The sequence below is a fragment of the Polyergus mexicanus genome, unplaced genomic scaffold, assembly GCF_030449975.1.
Source record: "Polyergus mexicanus isolate NDT 795.1 unplaced genomic scaffold, iyPolMexi1.0 SCAF_21, whole genome shotgun sequence".
Taxonomy (NCBI): domain Eukaryota; kingdom Metazoa; phylum Arthropoda; class Insecta; order Hymenoptera; family Formicidae; genus Polyergus; species Polyergus mexicanus.
Window position 1 is genome coordinate 4,890,919 of NW_027223341.1, and position 18,640 is coordinate 4,909,558.

Genomic DNA, 18,640 nt, shown 5'->3' on the forward strand with positions numbered 1-18,640 from the left:
ATGTGCTGCCTATTAGTAATAGAACGGAAGTCGTTTATAGAATAAATTGCAAGAACTGTAGTGCTTCATATATTGGTCAAACGGAAAGACATTTAGCTACCCGCGTCAAGGAACATTTTAATAACATGAAAATGCACGCTAGTAATCTTTCGGTAATTAGTAAACACAAATTAGAATTTGATCATGACTTCGATTGGTCAACGCTTGATATCCTGCATACTGAAAAACATGTAAGAAAGAGAGAAATAGCTGAAATGTTCTTTATTAAAAAATATAACAACACTGTTAACTCTCAAAAGGATACAGAGAATTTAAATAACATATACGATAGATTAATAAAGATCGTTTAGTCTTTCTCGGTATCTTAAATAGTGAGGTTGACAAGATGTGTCATTATGACATAGCGACTTTTTTTTCTCTTTCAACTTTAACTAATGCAGGTACATAAATTTGTTTATTTCATTTTTGTAACGGGATTATCATTATTTATTGTAATTTTAGTTTACTTGATAAGGACCAAAACCATATGGTCGAAACGTTGTGTTAACAATCAAACAATAAATTGCCATTTGGGTCGTACATATATAAACATTTTCTTTATATTTCGTTTTTTATGTTTCATGCTTGAAACATAATTACAAATAGAAATCTAAGCAGCCAAAGACTGATGACAGGGGATAAGGTGTCTGTCATAGTCATGGACGTAAAATAAGGCAGAGAAAAACGTAAGTTGTAAAAAGTTATTATACAATAGCGTTACATTTTTTTCTGCCTTACTTTACTAAAATCACTTATATAGATACATTAACTATTTTATAATATAATCATTCTTTTTTTTGCATTCTGACATCTAATTTATAAAACTTACATAGTTTACATTGTCTATGAAAAAAGTCCATGTAAACAATTCATGTAGAAGTAATTTTCAAATCTACGGCACAACCCTGCTATAAGTATTATTATAAAATATGTATATTTTTTATATTTTAATATACAAAACGTTTATTTTGTTATTTTTCAGACAATAGGATATTATAAAAAACAATGTCATGAATTTTATTTTTAATCAAAAGTATATATTATAAAAAAATTATTTCCAAACTTTGAAGATTTTCCATCAACAATAAATAATTTAAAATAAAGAAAGAAAGATGATTAAAATTTAAAATTTTCACGTGACTTGTAAACGCTTCGTTATTGGTTAGTTCGTGCGTGACGTCACTTCGTTACTAAGACGTCGATCTAGTACAGGGAACAAGAAGATTGTTAACGTTTTTGACCCTTTTTAAAAATAGTAGTTAACAAACTGAGTAAAATGAAAGCGGGGTATGTTAAGGCAAATTCAACAAATCTGCCAAAAATTGATGCGCTAATGATGTATCAATTTATTAGAGAAGATGACCGCTTTAATGCTGCCAAAATGCGAGGAGTAAAAACATCTGCGTAAGTATACATAACAAGAAATTCATTAATTTATATTAAGACTCAATTGTTGTATCCGTAGTTAAAATATATATCTACTTTTAAATACAAAGGTCTGTGTGTTTTATTTTTTTTTCCACTTTTATCACCGGTTGGTGAATTAACGCCTTCAACCTCGTATTGAGGTTATATGACGTCCTTAGTTTGGACTATACAATAACTAAATTACTATATAACTTCTAATATCAGCAACAATTTTCACTAAATTTTCTGCGCATGATCTACCTCTTCTGAAGCCGTTTTGGAGGTGATGTAATATCTTCTTTTTTTCCGCCCACCATATAAACCTTTCATTAACCATGCGTTCCATTACTTTTCCAACACACGAGGACAAAGCAATGGGCCTTACTTTTTCTTTTCCTATTTTATCGATAAAAATTACTTGATATTTAAACCAGTCCATTGGTAGCCGTCCATATTTCCAAATTTCATTATATATGTTAATCAGAACCTGTTTGGCCGACAAGGGTAATTTTTTTAACATGACATAGTCTACACCATCTCTGCCAGGTGCTGAATCCCTTTTAATCGTATTTATTGTTTGATCAAATTCTACCATATTGAACTCTTTATTTATACTGATCCACTTGTCTGTGCTTCTGTGACTAATACTTATTAACTCTTCGGTTATTTTGGAAGGAACCTATGGGGGTGCCAATTCTTCTATTGTTTTATATATTTCTGTCTCTCTATTTTTTATATGCCATGTATTCCAGTTTATTTTTTTCTTAACGTTCTTGAAGGTTCTCATAACTTTCCATACATAACCTGGACTACTAAATTTATTTATACTATTGCAAAAATTTGTAAAACTATCCTTCTTTTTCTTCCTAATTATTTTTCTTGCTATAGCTCGACATCGTTTAAATTCAATACAGTCATGTAGAGATTGAGATTTGCTCCACTTCTTAAGTTTTTCCTTTCGTGTATTTATAGCTTCTTCACATTCAGCGTCCCACCATCGGACTGGATTGCCTTTCTTTTGATTATTTGTCCGTTTATATTTAGTTATATTTTCTGGGTCTTCGGTTAATCGTTTACCCGATGCCGTATGTATCTCTGTCGTCAATGATTGTATGAATCTATTATATTCTATTTCCGTTGACGAGTTGGTAAAGTTAATGTTGTTGAGGTTCTTGTGTCTCATTTCCTCATCTACACGCCATGTGTATTCGTCCCAATTCGTTTTAATTGAAGATTTTCTATTAGTCCATTTTTGATATCGTTGTGTATATACAGGGTGTCCCATTTTAATCTCCTCAGGCAAATATCTCGAAAAATATGGAAGATACGAAAAAATGTTTCAGACAAAAGTTGTAGGACATGAAGGGGGACAGATGATGAAAATATGTACTTGACCTTGAGTGATCTATTGAAGGGCAGGTCAATGTCATAAATGTTTTCTTAAATGGAATTCCCTATTTTTCATTACATATTCTTGTAGCCCTTTTCGAGACGTTTTCATAACACTACCTATTGATATCTCTTACGCAAGCGGTTCCCAAGATATGAAGCTTTAAATTTGACATACCGCCGGCATTTGCATTATCCGATGTACACCGCGGGGAAGTTGCTCGGTCGGATTTGTACATCATAGTGGCTCTAAAAAGGGCCAATTTTGTGTGCAAGGAATGTGTAATGTGTGTGTGTGGTGTAACGCGTATGTGGTGTGATAGTGTGTGTGGTGTGATGGTGTATGTCAACAGAGATAAGGACTCCACGGTTCGTCACTCCCGTAGTATTTAACGACTCCACACCCTATTTGTTGTGTGTGTGCGTGTGTGTGTGTCAAGCAGAAATTATGCATATTAAATTAGGCCAATAGATGTTCAAATGCTTGGCCATTTGCTTCAATGCATAAGTTTAACCGATTTCGAAAACTGTTCTCTACCCTCTGCAATGTTGCTGTTCCCAATTGTTGAAATGTTTCCATAATACGACGTTTCATATTTTCGGGTGTCGTAGGCTCAACTTGGTAAATAATATTTTTTAAATAACTCTATAGAAAAAAATCCAAAGGGGTCAGGTCTGGCGAACGTGGTGGAAATTCTACAGTTCCACTCATGCCAAGCCAGCCGTTTCGAAAAACGTTATTCAGCGTCCTACGAACAACGCAAGCACTATGTGCAGGTGCGCCATCCTGCTGAAACCATAAGCGTTGTCTTGTGTGCAAATCAACATTCTCCAAAAGAACTGGTAATTCATTTTGAAGAAAATTATTATAACGGTTAGCTGTCAAATGGCCGTCAAAGAAGTGTGGCCCTACTACATATCCATTCAGTAATCCACACCATACGTTAAAAGACCATTGATGTTGATGCCGTATTTGCCTATGCCAGTAAGGATTTTGATTCGACCAATAATGGCAATTATGACGATTTATTTGGCCTTGGTTATTAAAATTAGCTTCATCCGAAAACATTACGTATGAAAAAAAATTGGGATCCTGGTTCATTTGTCGACGAGCCCATTGGCAAAAGCATAATGTACGACGATGGTCATTATCATTCAACTCTTGATGCAGAGTAATGTGATATGGATGAAATTTATTGTTTCTCAAAAATCGCATTGTGAAAATAGCCAAGGAGAAGCAACTTGACAGTCAGTTATCGCAACATCATTTTGAACTAAAGGAACGCCGGTTGGTTATACTCATTGTCAATGCCTCGACTCGATCGGTTGAGTTTTCAACATGTGGAATGAAAACTGCAGATGATTTCTTAATATTTTGTATTTCCAAAATGTCAAAAGAATTATGTTTTGAAGCGGAAAATGCAACTAAAATGCAAAGTAACAGCCATTTATGGTTCGAACTTCGCTACGGTAGAATAACTGCATCGATATTACATGAAGCTGAAAATTGTAATACCGAAGATGGAAGTCTTGTACAGCGGATCACTGGCGCATCCAAAGTATATGATACAAAAAAAATGGAAAGAGGTAGATGTCTTGAGAAAGAAGTACTTAAAGAAGTTGAGAAAATAGTAGGCCAAAAACTGAAAAATTGTGGTCTTTTTTTAATGCCAAATTACCCAATATTGGGAGCTTCTCCGAATGCTATGGGCAATGATTTTATTATGGAACTGAAGTATTCAAATTCAGACAAAGCTATTTCTCGATTTCTATCGAAAGGAAAAATAGCTTCTAAGTGCAAAGCACAGATAAATCTTCAAATGCTAGCTACAAATACAAAAAAGGGTTTATTTTGTGTTGCTGATCCTGATTTCGAAAATAATAGAAAAGTGACAACAGTTTGGGTAGATTATGATAAAGATTATACTACAGCTGTAACAGAACAAGCTATCAGTTTCTGAAAAAAAAAAAATTTATTGTAAATTGATGAATTCTATTTTAAGATAAAATATGCATTAATAAAAAGTTTGTTATGTGAACAATTAGTTTTTTATTTTTCGTATAATATAATTTTATATTAATAATTATAAATTATTATGTTCTTATAATAGGTGCTTGGAGGTTTATTAAAACTGCTACAATACGAACAACATCATCTATGTATGGCATGATGTTATGGTTTAAAGTAGAATGTGGTTCCAAAAGTGAAAATTCTCGTAGTCTTCTTATCATACGTTCTACGTGAATTCTTAAACTTGCTATACGCTTCGTTAACATTACTTCTGTCTTAGACGATTTACTTCCACTTTTTACACTAGGAGGTCTTATAAGTTCGCACTGAATTTTATTTAATGATGTTTGAATCTGCTTAAAACCACGATCTGCCATAATTCCACATTTTTTTGGCAAAACATCCATTATACCGCATTGTTCAAACAACTCAACATCATTTACTCGACCTCCATAACCAGAAGAAATAAAATTAATAAATCCATCCGGTGTATAACATATTAAATACTTCAATGTATTGCACTTTTTATATTCTGACCACATTAAAGACTGTTGAAGAGCGTTTGATGGTTTCTCGATTTGAATTTCGAAACAGTCAATTATTCCATAAACGTGAGCAAAATTTGCACGAAACGGTATAGATAATGCCATTTTAACGCTTTCTCTAGGAGGACAATAAATAAGAGTTTTTAAGAAATGACATAATTTTGGTACACTATTTTGAAAAATTTTTGATGCTCCTGCTGTACTGATTCCAAATTGGTTACCTAATCTTACGAAATTGTCATTCAGTTTGATTTTCATCAAAGTCAATTTTATATTTTCTGTTGATAAACAAGTGCGTTTATGCAGTTCATCAACAATCCATAACCAGTCATTTGGAATTCCAATGTATTGTTTTGTCTGTGTGCTAATAAAATAATTTGTTAAATGTAAAGCGCTTCTTTTTGTTTGTAGGTCTTGTTCTTCACAATACTGCAAATAATCTTCATGACATGATTCATATTCACTCCTAGTAGTACCAGTTGTAATCGTTTTGGAAAAATCGGTTACAACTGCACCGCTATTGTCACTCTCCGTTGGTACATTAATGGGTGAACACATTTTATTTACAGTATTAGGCAGTGTTTGGCAACTTTCTTCAACAATACTGCACTTTATATTGCATTGAATTTTTTTATTTCTAAAAAAAACCTTCGTGTTCTTGTTTTCTTTATCCCAAGTACACTTCTTATTAATTTCTATTTTGTCATTCGATTGCAATAATACTTCTCCTTCTTTTTCTGTAACGATTAATGGAACTGCATTGCTTTTTGCAATATTAATACTATCAATTTCATCATTTATTTTATTTTTTTCTGTAAGTATTGAAAAACTTATCGAAGCACAGTTTTCATTTGTTGAAATTTCTTTTTGTCTGCATACTTTTTTGGAACTATTTCATTGTCACTTTTAACATTTGGTGATCTATTTTCATTGGTTTCATGAGTTTCGCAATGAGATAGTATTTCGGATATCATTCTTTTATTATTTAATTTTTTAAATGCACATCAGTCGTGAGTACTTGCAGCTGTTCGACGGTCAGGTTGACAATCAAAAATATGAGGTGCTGCATTTTTCTTCATTTTTATTGGTGTTCCATTAATTTGAAAATCATAAAATTTTCCATATCTTCTTTCAACTAAAACAGGAAAATTAAAATTCTTATAATATAAATATGCATGTAAATAATAGAATAATAATTCTTTTAACAAAAAAACTACTTTATTAGTTATATACTTTAGATTAGAATGCGATTATTTTATTTCAATCCGTTATAATACGAATTACAAAATTGTTTAATGCAGCACTTACATTAAAATGATCTTCGCAACAATAATAATTTGACAATGTTGGTTCATCTATACGACGGGCAAGTTTGAACTACAGTTGCCGTCTAGTTTTGTCCTGCGGTACACTTACAAACACCTTGTTTGGTGTTATTTTTTGTGTATTCTTACACATTGATACAAAGCACCATCGGTAGGCTCGTACTTTATCCATATCTTTATTATAATATAAATTATTACTGATTTGCATACAAACTTCTATGGCTTGATCTATCACAGTACTATCACCAACAGTAACGAAGTGAAGTCACGCAGCTCCGGCGCCATATTGGCTGCTTTTGGCGCGTTTTCGTAACGCTTCAAATTATGATATTTTAAATAATTAAAAAATTATACAAATCGAACGTTTTGAAGCAAACAGAAAAAATTTTAATAACTAAATAGGGTATGAACTTAAAAAAAAAAAAGTATTTTTAAAAAACGTTATAATACCCTATTACATAAAAAAACTATACATTTCCGATAATAAAGCTAAATGGGCTAAAATATTTGCATACGATTAAAATACCCAGTAAGCAATTTGATAACAAATTGTTGCCAAATTGGCATCAAATTTGCTCAAAACTTGGTAACAAATCTAGTGCCATCTGTGTCCGCATTAAGTTTGTGTTTTGGTGACAAAGCTTGCTGACATAACCTGACAGCAAATTGACGGCAAGACGAAGCAAAGCTTGATATAACTTGACGTCAAATTGATGGCAAAAATCGAGCAAAATCTGCGCAAGACAATCTGACAACAGATTGTCAGCAAAAACCGAACAAATTCTGCAGGTTTTGGCCATTCATATAAAATAGTATATTTAAATGGATTTAAAGTCTCAATCCTAAGTAATAAAATAATGATAAGTTTTGGTCATAAAATGACCATTAGATAATTAGACATTATATAGAATCATATATTAATGTGTTAAAACATATATAGGTGAATTTAAATAATATATTTAAATAAAATATTTAATAATAATTATTCGAATAATTTCTGTCCGCGATTTTAGAGCAGATGCTGGAAATGCCCGCCATCCATCCTAATGCAAGCTCTCATGCGTTTTAATCATACAATACATCAATACATACGACCAATATATTTTAACGTTGGAACATCTGATTTGAGCAGAATAAAAATAAATTTTCCCAAGTATAATTTATTAATTACATTATTCTTGCGATCTTGCGATTGACTGAAACTTTCGCATCGTGAATGCAATAATTTCGAAAACGTAATAACGTATAATATATGCTTTTTAAAATAATAATTATTTAGAAATAATTATTAATTATAATAAATAAATATTTTTTTAAGTACGTCATTATACGTTTCATGTTTTCTACCGCATTCGTAATGCAAAGGTTTTAGAAGATCGTTCGTCTTATCTCGCGTCAATCACGCGCCACGCGCCGCACGCACGTCGCAACTTGCACGGTACATGTTGCGTTTCTCACATCGCTAGGCAACGTAACAATGTGATCGCGCAGTCTCCGCGGTCCATCGCTAAATAATAATCGTGCAGCAGTTAAGGGGATCCTAAAATGACGGCCGAACTTCGACGGGTTAGCGCCCTCATCTAAGCGTAACTAAAATTATCAATAATACCGATCGAAATTATCGATAATATCAATAATTTTAGTTCCGCTGTTACCGATAATATTTCTGCATGTTTTATGCATATTTGAAAGAGAATTGTGTTCAATATGATGAAATCGGACAGCATCGTGTATTTCTACTGCTCTATTGCCTCGCACGCATATCTAAGCGTATCTAAGCGTATAGATAACAGTATAACATAGACACGTGTCTGCCTTTATTGCATATTTGAACACAATTGCACACATTACTTATATGGACTTATATATATATATATATATATATATACAAGTATATAATTGATATGAACAAGAGATTTTACATAACAAATAAGATGTATGGAAAGAAAATAACATTTATCAGAACATAAAATCAATAAACACAAAGAAAAGTTTCATAAAGTTTGGAGAAAATAAAAATACATGGACGACCTTCCCGGGAAAAAATAGATTAAATGTAAATAGATGTAATTATATCTAATTAAATCTCGTTAATCTAAAAAATGAAAAACTTAAGATCTACTGAGATGTAAGCATATCCCCAAGTAGCAAAGAAATGTTTAATAAATGTTTAAAGCTCATTTTTAAAGATATTTTAAAAACATTTATTAATATTTTATTAATAAAATATTAAAAAATTAAATATTTATTAAAGGTTGAATCAAGGCTTATTTTACATAAACGTTAAAATAGAGTTTTTTTTAATAAAAATATATGAAAACAGATTTTACTTATAATTTTAAACGTTTTAAAAATATATATCTTAAAAAATAAGTTTCAAACATTTATTAAACATTTCTTTGCTATTTGAGTCCATTTAGATCCAGATAGATCTATCGATGCAGATCTATTTCAAAAATAGATCTGCACCAGTAGATCTAAATAGATCATCATACGTATACTTAAATCTAAGTTGACCCTTGAAGATCTACAGAGATTTAGATAGATCTACCAGTGTAAATCTACATAGATTTATATCGATCCACTTACAATTAGATCTAAATTGTTACATACGTAGATCTAAAAATATATAAGATATATATGCTTAAATCTAAAAGTAGATTTTAAGTTTTCCATTTTTTACATCTAAACTTTTCCATATATTTTTCAAGAGAAATATCACTTGATCATTTGTGTATGTGTATATATTTATATATACACGCAGGGTTGGGAAAGTTACTTTATAAAAGTAACTCGTTACCGTTACCGTTATTTTTTCTAAAAAGTAACTCGTTACCGTTACTCGTTACTAATTTTAAAAAGTAACTCGTTACCGTTACAGTTACTAAAAAGTAACGAGTCGTTACAATTTCCGTTACTTTTTTACAATACAAACTAATAAATTATTTTGCATAAGAAAAACTTTTGAAAAATTGTAAGCAAGATTTCATTCAAGGTTTATTACAAAATAAATGATTAAATTTTATCGAAATTCTTTATTAATTTTTAATAAAATTTGTTGCTCCATAGTATCATCATTTAAATGCCCTCTTTGTGGTGTTAATACAGAGCCACCGATGCTAAACATTCTTTCTACAGATGCACTACTTGGTAGAGCTGTATTATATTTAATAAAAAGTTTTTTAAGTTTTGGATAGTCGTTTAACATTTCTATATTACAATTATTTGATTTTAAAAACCGTTGCAATTCTTCTTGTTCAGATTCATTTTGCACCGTTTTTTGCACAAAAATTAAAAAATCATCGTGATCGTCAGATTTTCCAACTTTTGAAGAATTTTCAGTTGATCGGATTCCCAATAAATCCTCCAAATAATTTTCAGCACGTTTTCTTTTTTCTCCGGTTAACCAGTTTAACTTAAATTTTGGATGTAAACATGCTGCTATTATTAATTCTTTTATTTCAAATATTGTAAGAAATCTAAAATCAAATATAGTAAATTAAGCGACATTGTTTGTTTTATTGAAATTAATACTTTTGAATCAATAGTTTAAAATAAAGTAATATTTTTCAATTAAATCCTTATTTAAAATTAAATAACATATGTATTAATGAAATTAATAAGTTACCTTTTATTTAAACCTTGCTGAATAGCTTCAACTAATGAATGGCAATCTATAAGGTCAGATTTATTGAGATTTTCTAATTTTTGTTGCAAGGTACTTAGAACTGGTAGTAAATGAGAACTCTGCTTTTCCGAAAAGATAAAACTCTCATTGGATATCGCGCTTCGCGTCATCGCACTGATCTGCAAGAGCCATAAGTTGATCAATCACATTCAAGCATTTTTACAACATAATAAGAATGCTAATTGGTCGATTTGCTTACGGCTTTACGGTTAAGATAAAAATTTTATCACGCACAATAGCAAGAATAATATCTTAAATAAATCAAAAAATTTGAAAAAAGTAACGATAAAAGTAACTGTTAAATTCGTTACTCGTTACCGAAAAATGTAACGAAGTTACTTTTTCCGTTACAAATAAAATTTGTAACGCCATTACCGTTACAGTTACCGAAAAAAAGTAACTGTAACGGTAACGGCGTTACAAGTAACGCGTTATTTCCCAACTCTGTATACATGCATATATATATAATATATTTTATACATGTATAATATATATATATATGTAAATATATTATACATATAATTGTATATGTAAATATTTATATATTTGTAATATAAATTTAGAAACATTTATAATACGTTATACAAGCTGTCCCCAATTTAAATGTCAAAACTTTAGGAGCGTGTAGGGGACCGATAAACTAAGACAAAAAGTCCTTTAGAGATTTGCTCGTTTTTGCTTCGTTTTGAAGAAAATCGCAAAAAATGAAACAAATAATTTTCACCAAGAAACTTAAAACAACACTAAAATTATTAGATTTATCAAAAAGTATTATAAAATGAAAATTGTAGAACATGGAATCAAGAAAAAAGAGTGAGTTAAAATTCTCCTGAGGTAAAATTAGATTAGAAACAAAATTTCGCGTTGTCGCGTATTTATCTACAATCCTCTAATTTATATATATTAATCTAACGTGAAAGATTATAGATAAAAGGAGCCTCGCGAGTGAGACTTCGGAACTCTTCGATATTTGTCGTCTCGCTTGCTCCTTCATTCTTTCTCGCTTTCGTTTTTGTCGACTCTCCAGCATCGCGCGGGGATCTTTCCTTATCTACTATATATAAACAACTTATAAAATAAAAACTGAAACTTTCATATTGTATTTTATGAGTATAAAAATAATTATAATGGATTAATGAGATTCTTGCGATTAAAATAACACCAAATATGACATAAATCGGATAATTTTAAATGAAATAAGTAATCATAATTTTAATAACATAATTGATTAAAAATAATCCGATTTATGTCATGTTTCGTGTCATTTTAATCGCAAGAATCTCATTAATCCATTATAATTATTTTTATACAGATGAAATGGAAAATACAAGTTTCACTTTTTATTTAGAAGATGTTTATATTTTGTAGATAAGGAAAGATCCCCGACGCTGAAGAGTCGACAAAAGCGAGAGCGAGAAAGAATGAAGGAGTAAGTGAGATGACAAACATGAAAGAGTTCCGAAGCCTCGCTCGCGTGACTCCTTTTATCTGTAATCTTTCACATATATATGTCATTTTACTATAGAAAATAAAACTTTTGTATTTCGCATTTTATATATCTAAAAATAATTGTAATGGATTAATTACATTTTTGCGATTAAAATGACACCAAATACGATATAAATCCGATTATTTTAAATGAAATAAGTAATCATAATTTTAATAACATAATTGATTAAAAATTATTCGATTTATGTCATGTTTAGTATTATTTTAATCGCAAGAATCTCTTAGAATTATTTTGATATCGATAAAAGACGAAAAACAGAAATTTTACGAACGATATATAACCCGAGATATTATAGATAAAGAGAGCCTCGCGAGCGAGACTTCGGAACTCTTTGATGCTTGTCATCTCGCTTGCTCCTCGTTCTTTAATGTATTCTTTCATCCCTATTATTATATTCTTTTATTTCTTCGACTTTTATTCTTTCTATATTCTCGTCTTCCTATATAATAATACATTAATTTATTCGTCTTTATTTTATACAACATAAATGAGATATTGTGTATGTCATAAATAGAAAAAGTATTTAATTATGTATATTTTTGTATGTACATGTGTTGTATTTAACTATAGTTAAATAGAAAAAGAAAATAACTTGTGTATCTCATTTATGATGTATCAAATAAACATAAATAAATAAATTTATTTATTTTTATGTAGGGAGACGAGAATAGAAAGAATAAAAATTGAGTAAATAAAAGAATATAATAATGGGAATAAAAGAATACAATAATGAACGAGCAGAAAGAGAGAGAGAGAGAGAGAGAGAGAGAGAGAGAGAGAGAGAGAGAGAGAGAAAGAGAGAAGCGCGAGTGAACGCGTAAGTGAATATGCGAGGAGCATGAAGCTAAGCGATACGTAGTACATAGCGAGCGAGCGATTAGAAAGAGATAGAGCGTATGATCGAGAGAAAAAAGATACTGCAATAATGTTAATGCATACATGTATACTCTCACACGCATGAAAGAGACAAAGGTAGTACGATTACGTCTGTCATGTCATGTAAGATTTTAGCACCGTCTATCGCGACATCACGCAACTAATCTACTGCTCTGTTTTACTCTTGAGCCTCCATCTCGCACACACACATATGCACGAAAGTTTTATTTTGCAAAATCTTTTTTATAAAGCTTCTAAACTCACTTCTCTAAGTTCACTTATACTCTTTGATGAAATGCCGAGTGCGGAGTTTACTGATTAGGCACGTGTAGATTACAAATTTATTATATTAAGTAAATGTTGACGCAGAAGCCGATAACAAATCTGTAATTTTCTCATTTTTTTTCACTTTTTATATGAAATCGTGAACTCCGCACTCCGTTATTATGTATACTTTAAGTATGGAAAAGGATTTGTTGATATCTATAGTCAACAAAAAGATTTTGCAAAATAACTGATATTCGCGTTCTGTCGGTAATCCGGCATCCCCTTAAGCTGGCAGTTTGCCGGCAAGAACCAAGCAAAGCTTGCTAACATAACTACACAGCAAATTGACGGCAGAAACCGAGCAAAGCTTGTTGATATGACTGACATCAGATTGTCGACAAAAACTGAGCAAGATCTGGAGCGCGCAATCTGATGGCAAATTGGCAGCAAAAACCGAACAGAATATGCAGCTTATCGACACACTATGCCCCTTATCGACAGACTATGCCCCTGGTTTGAGTCCAGACTAAATATATCCGATTTTGTCGACAGACTATGCCCCTGGTTTGAATCCAGACTAAATATATATCCAATTTTGTCGATAGACTTTGCTCCTAGGTGCAAATCCGGACTAAATGACCGCGAGACGAGTATGACAGTGTGAGAGATGAAATGATGAGAATAAACATGAGATTAATAGACAGATCAGTGACGCGATATTGCAGCGGTGGCAAACGGCCGGCGAACTAAAACAGTTTATGACAGATAAATTAATTATTTTAAATGAAATAATTAATTTATCTGTCATAAACTGTTTTAGTTAAGTCAAATTTAAATATGATGATACTGTTAACCGAGGCGGCGAAGAGCAAAGAGGTTTTTTACTGTTACTGGATATAAATAATCTGCTCTAGTGTTCTTTGGTAATATACATATAACTGGTTTATTAACTAAACTATAAGGTCTTTGGTAACTACGTAATATAAATCTTCTTAACATAGTATGTTTTAGTCTTAATCTCACGGAGGTCTAACGGCCAACTCTCGTCTTCCGGCGGCGCTCGCGGAGAACAAAAACAAAAGCACAGAGAGCGCCACGTTGCACAGCAAGCAATCATCCTTTGCGGCGATCATGATCGCGCGCTCAAATCAAATAATAACTGATGATAGAGTATAACGATAATGAATACCTTACAATACTAATACTTACAGTTTTTCTTTCAATAATTTTTAATAAAATTATACGATGCAATATCGCTTGCATTTAAAAATTTGTTTTTTGCGTCCGATAAAAAAAGAAACTATTAAAATATATGTCACAATATGAGCGATGTTGAAATTTTGTGTTCAAACTATGCAATAAAGACACATCTATATTTTACTATCATCGACACGCTTAGATATGCTTCGATATCTGCGAGACGATACAGCAGTAAAAATACGCGATATTGTCTCAATTCAATATATTGAACACAATGCAAAAGATTACTTTTTCTATTATGCATGTTTCAAATAATAATGTGTCGGTAATGGCGGAACTAAAAGCGTCGGTATTATTGATATTTTTAGTTACGTTTAGATGAGGGCGCTAACCCATCGGAGTTCGCCCGTCGCTTTAGGATCCCCTTAATCGGTAATAACAACTCGTGTACCAAATTTGTAGCTTTTTTGCTGATAATAATTTATAGCAAGCACTTGGCAATATCTGTTAGAACAGACGTGGCTGACTGGGGAATTCGTGCAATTATTTCCAATGCAGTCAAAACAGTCGGTAATGTCACCCATCTTCAATTATCCTCGTTCTCATCGAGCATCAAGCCCATTCGATAGCGACGAAAATTTGCCCATTGCAAGCCATCTTTAACAGTACCCCGTCGGTGTCTCTAGTATCAGCGATCGAAGCGCCTGTATTTCGTGTCGTGCGTCGTGCGTATAAAGTTGAGTTCGCGAGCAGGAGAAGTTGTTAAAACTGTTCATGATTTAACACAAGATTGTGGCTTTAAAAAGTGTCGTCTCGATTAAATTACACTTAGATCCCGCTGACCAAGAATATCATACCGAAAGGTACAATTTGTCTTACGTTATCTTTTCATGAACCTTAAACGATGCTCTTGTCTGGCTAAAACATAACCTGACTTTCCAATAAACTTGTCGAACTTACTTTAACAAACAATAAGCAATTCTGTTATATATCGTTTTTTTCATATAGTGGTATTACTTCTATATTTATTTATATGTTTGCATCATGCTCCATTTCGTCTATATGTGATATCTACAGTGATGAACTGTTATTGTTTACTCATGATCCATAACCTGCCTACTTGCAATACTGACTGACAATGAGAGCTTACAATATAAACTGTTATTTCTATGAAATATAATTCTTACATAATATATATGTATATATATATATAAAGCATTTAGAGTTTTTTTTTTGGTTAATAATATTTGTAAACAATATGTAAACAGTTATTTTTTATTAATTATCTGTGAATTTACAGTGATATGAAGAAGGAAAGACCGTGACAGGGAGAATTTGAAGATAAGAGTAGCCTCGGTGAATGCAGGAATATGCCTTCAGCTACCGGTACGTAAGATGTATATAATATGTGTTAGAGTTCTGTTTGTAATGCACAAAATGTAATAATATTTTGTGTACATGAAAGTTTTTGTACATTAAAAATAATACATATGATATTTATTTGTATGATGATATTAATAGTGTTCTATAAATTGAAAGTCATAAATATTGACTGAATCAGGAACAATGAAAGTGAAATGTTCACATGTGCCCAATTAAGAAATAAAGGACATACATATTACAGGAATAAAGAAGCAGAGTAAATTAAAAACAAGTTTCAAGTGGATGAAAATACATGCAATAAAGGAGGTCTTTTGTAGAAGTCTTGTTAATAATGGTGTAATAATATATATTGAAAAAGATGCACATCTACTAGAAGGTGCAGCTCAAAATACCATGTTTTGAAGATTGATACAAGAAAACAATCTATTAAAAGCTATGTAATCTTATTACAAATAAAGAAACCTTTTTTTTTGGTATATGCATTTATAACTTTGCATATATTGTATATATGTGAATTTATTTCTACAAATTTTAAAAGATTTTTTTATTAATATTGTCTCACTTTCATGTGTTCCTGGTATTTAAAGTAAAAGCAAAAAAAGTCTACATTCTACATAATTGTATCAAATATTAAGCTAATATTTTATAAATTAATTGAATTGTATATATTAAAAGAAACATTGAATATCCTTGTGATTTTTACATCTCTTTTTTGATTGTGAAAATTTTTAGGTGGGACCAACCCAATAGGGCAGCAAAAGGGAGGAGGGACTATGCCCAGTAATGAAGAATGTGGTATTAGAGATGTGTGGGGGCACAACCTGGAAGAGGAATTTCGCACAATTCGTCAAGTCGTACAGCAATATCATTACATTGCAATGGATACAGAATTTCCTGGTGTTGTAGCTAGACCTATCGGTAAGAATGCACACTTTCGAAGAGTTTTGCTATATGTCCCTAATATATATATATATATATATTACAAATTTCTGTTTTGAACAGGTGAATTTAGAACTAATGCCGATTATCAATATCAGCTCTTACGTTGCAATGTAGATCTATTGCGAATAATTCAACTTGGTCTCACATTCCTTGATGAATCGGGGAATACGCCGGGCGGTAGCTATACAACATGGCAATTCAATTTTAAATTCAACTTACAGTAAGTTTATATGTATTGACATTAATATTTGTTATACATTTGTAGATGCATCTTTTTAAGATTTTAAAATATTTATATATTCAAAGTCTTTTTAACTTTTTTTGTACAATTTTTTGATAATAAGATATGTACATTTTGTTGTTACTAGTGAAGACATGTATGCACAGGATAGTATAGATATGTTACAAAATAGTGGTATACAGTTCAAGAAACATGAAGAGGAAGGCATTGATCCTTTAGAATTCGCAGAACTATTAATGACATCAGGAATTGTTCTTGTTGATGACATAAAATGGCTATCTTTTCATTCTGGCTACGACTTTGGTTATTTACTGAAACTCCTCACAGATCAAAAATTGCCACAGGAGGAAAGTGAATTTTTCGAGCTGTTAAGGATATATTTTCCGACAATATATGATGTAAAAGTAAATAGAAATCTTTAAAAAAATAAACAAGATTAAAAATATATAAGATTTTATAATATGTCTTTTGTATATACACAGTATTTAATGAAATCGTGCAAGAACTTGAAAGGTGGTTTACAAGAAGTCGCAGAACAGCTGGAAATTCAAAGAGTAGGTCCTCAGCATCAAGCCGGATCTGATTCTCTTCTTACTGGAATGGTCTTTTTTAAAATGCGAGAGGTAAATAATTTAATTTAATTGATGTAATTATCTGCTAATTATTTACAAAAATATATTTATATATTTATATTAATATAAATTTATATTTATATAATATATATTTACAATATATATTTATATTCATATATAGAATTGATTTCTTTGATTTCTATTCTAGATGTTTTTCGAAGATAATATTGATGATGCAAAGTATTGTGGACACTTATACGGTTTGGGAACGTCATTTGTCATGAATGGATCTAGCGGATACATGGACAGTAATGGAGATAATGCCTCGACATCGTAATGTTAAAGAAAGAATCAATCGTAACAGAGATTATTTCATTACAAATAAAATGTTACAAAAAAATCTTTTCACTTAATGATCAAGCGTATAATTCATATCCGCAAAGTATTATATCGACATTGCTATAGGTTTCACACGAAAATCAATTTAGACAAATCTTTCAGATATACGAATCTTTTTTATTTTTTTTTTTTTTTTTTTTTTTTTGTATTCCAGTACAAGTCTGTAGCTATTTTATAGATTCCTTCTGTGTGATACGTACCATCAATCGAAAATATTTACAACACTGAACAGTAAAAAAAAAAATGTAATATAATTTTTTTGTAAACATTTGGACAATATTGATATATAAGATACCATTACAGTACAAAAATTCCATAATTTCCTCCACTTTTAACATCCTTGCAGTATACATACATATCTAGATACTGGAATGACACATACAAAAGGCGCTTAACATCGTATACTCAAGCCAAACGCAATATACATGCTACATTACGTATAGATGCATCTATTATCGTTGACATATATATATTTATTTATTCTATGATACATTTGTAGCCCGATACATTTTAAGTATGAGAAAATCGTATACATTTTAGAAAACCGCGATGGAAGGATACGCTGTTTTCCCCCGCATTTTTAAGTTATAATCCATATATATATATATATATATATATATGGATTATATATATTATATATGGATTATATATATATATATATATATATATATATATATATATATATATATATATATATATATATGTATAAACATTGATATAAGAGTCATACATTTTTATTATACATATAACGAATGTCTTGACATAAATGATACATTCGTGTAAAAAGTTAGTAATATGACTAAAAACAAGGTATTCTTCATATATTTGCTATATATACTGCACTGT

At 30.9% G+C, this 18,640-nt stretch overlaps 2 protein-coding genes across 3 annotated transcripts; one reads left to right on the top strand and one right to left on the bottom strand.

Moving 5' to 3' along the window:
• Window positions 1-4,929: 4,929 nt before the first annotated feature.
• On the bottom strand, window positions 4,930-5,949 carry LOC138942061 (uncharacterized). The gene has a single exon (XM_070312093.1). It carries the CDS (start codon window positions 5,947-5,949, stop codon window positions 4,930-4,932), a length of 1,020 nt encoding a protein of 339 aa, XP_070168194.1.
• Window positions 5,950-14,927: 8,978 nt separating this feature from the next.
• Pop2 (CCR4-NOT transcription complex subunit Pop2) lies at window positions 14,928-18,340 on the top strand. 2 transcript variants are annotated; one of them, XM_070311984.1, is made up of 8 exons: window positions 14,928-15,120; window positions 15,558-15,643; window positions 15,882-16,016; window positions 16,373-16,558; window positions 16,643-16,802; window positions 16,951-17,227; window positions 17,306-17,446; window positions 17,604-18,340. In XM_070311984.1, exons 2-8 carry the CDS (start codon window positions 15,628-15,630, stop codon window positions 17,730-17,732), a joined length of 1,044 nt encoding a protein of 347 aa, XP_070168085.1. In that variant the 5' UTR covers window positions 14,928-15,120; window positions 15,558-15,627; the 3' UTR covers window positions 17,733-18,340. The 2 variants fall into 2 exon arrangements, with proteins under 2 accessions (XP_070168085.1, XP_070168087.1); XM_070311986.1 differs by lacking the exon at window positions 15,882-16,016 and having other exon boundaries at window positions 14,935-15,120; window positions 17,604-18,333.
• Window positions 18,341-18,640: the final 300 nt, after the last annotated feature.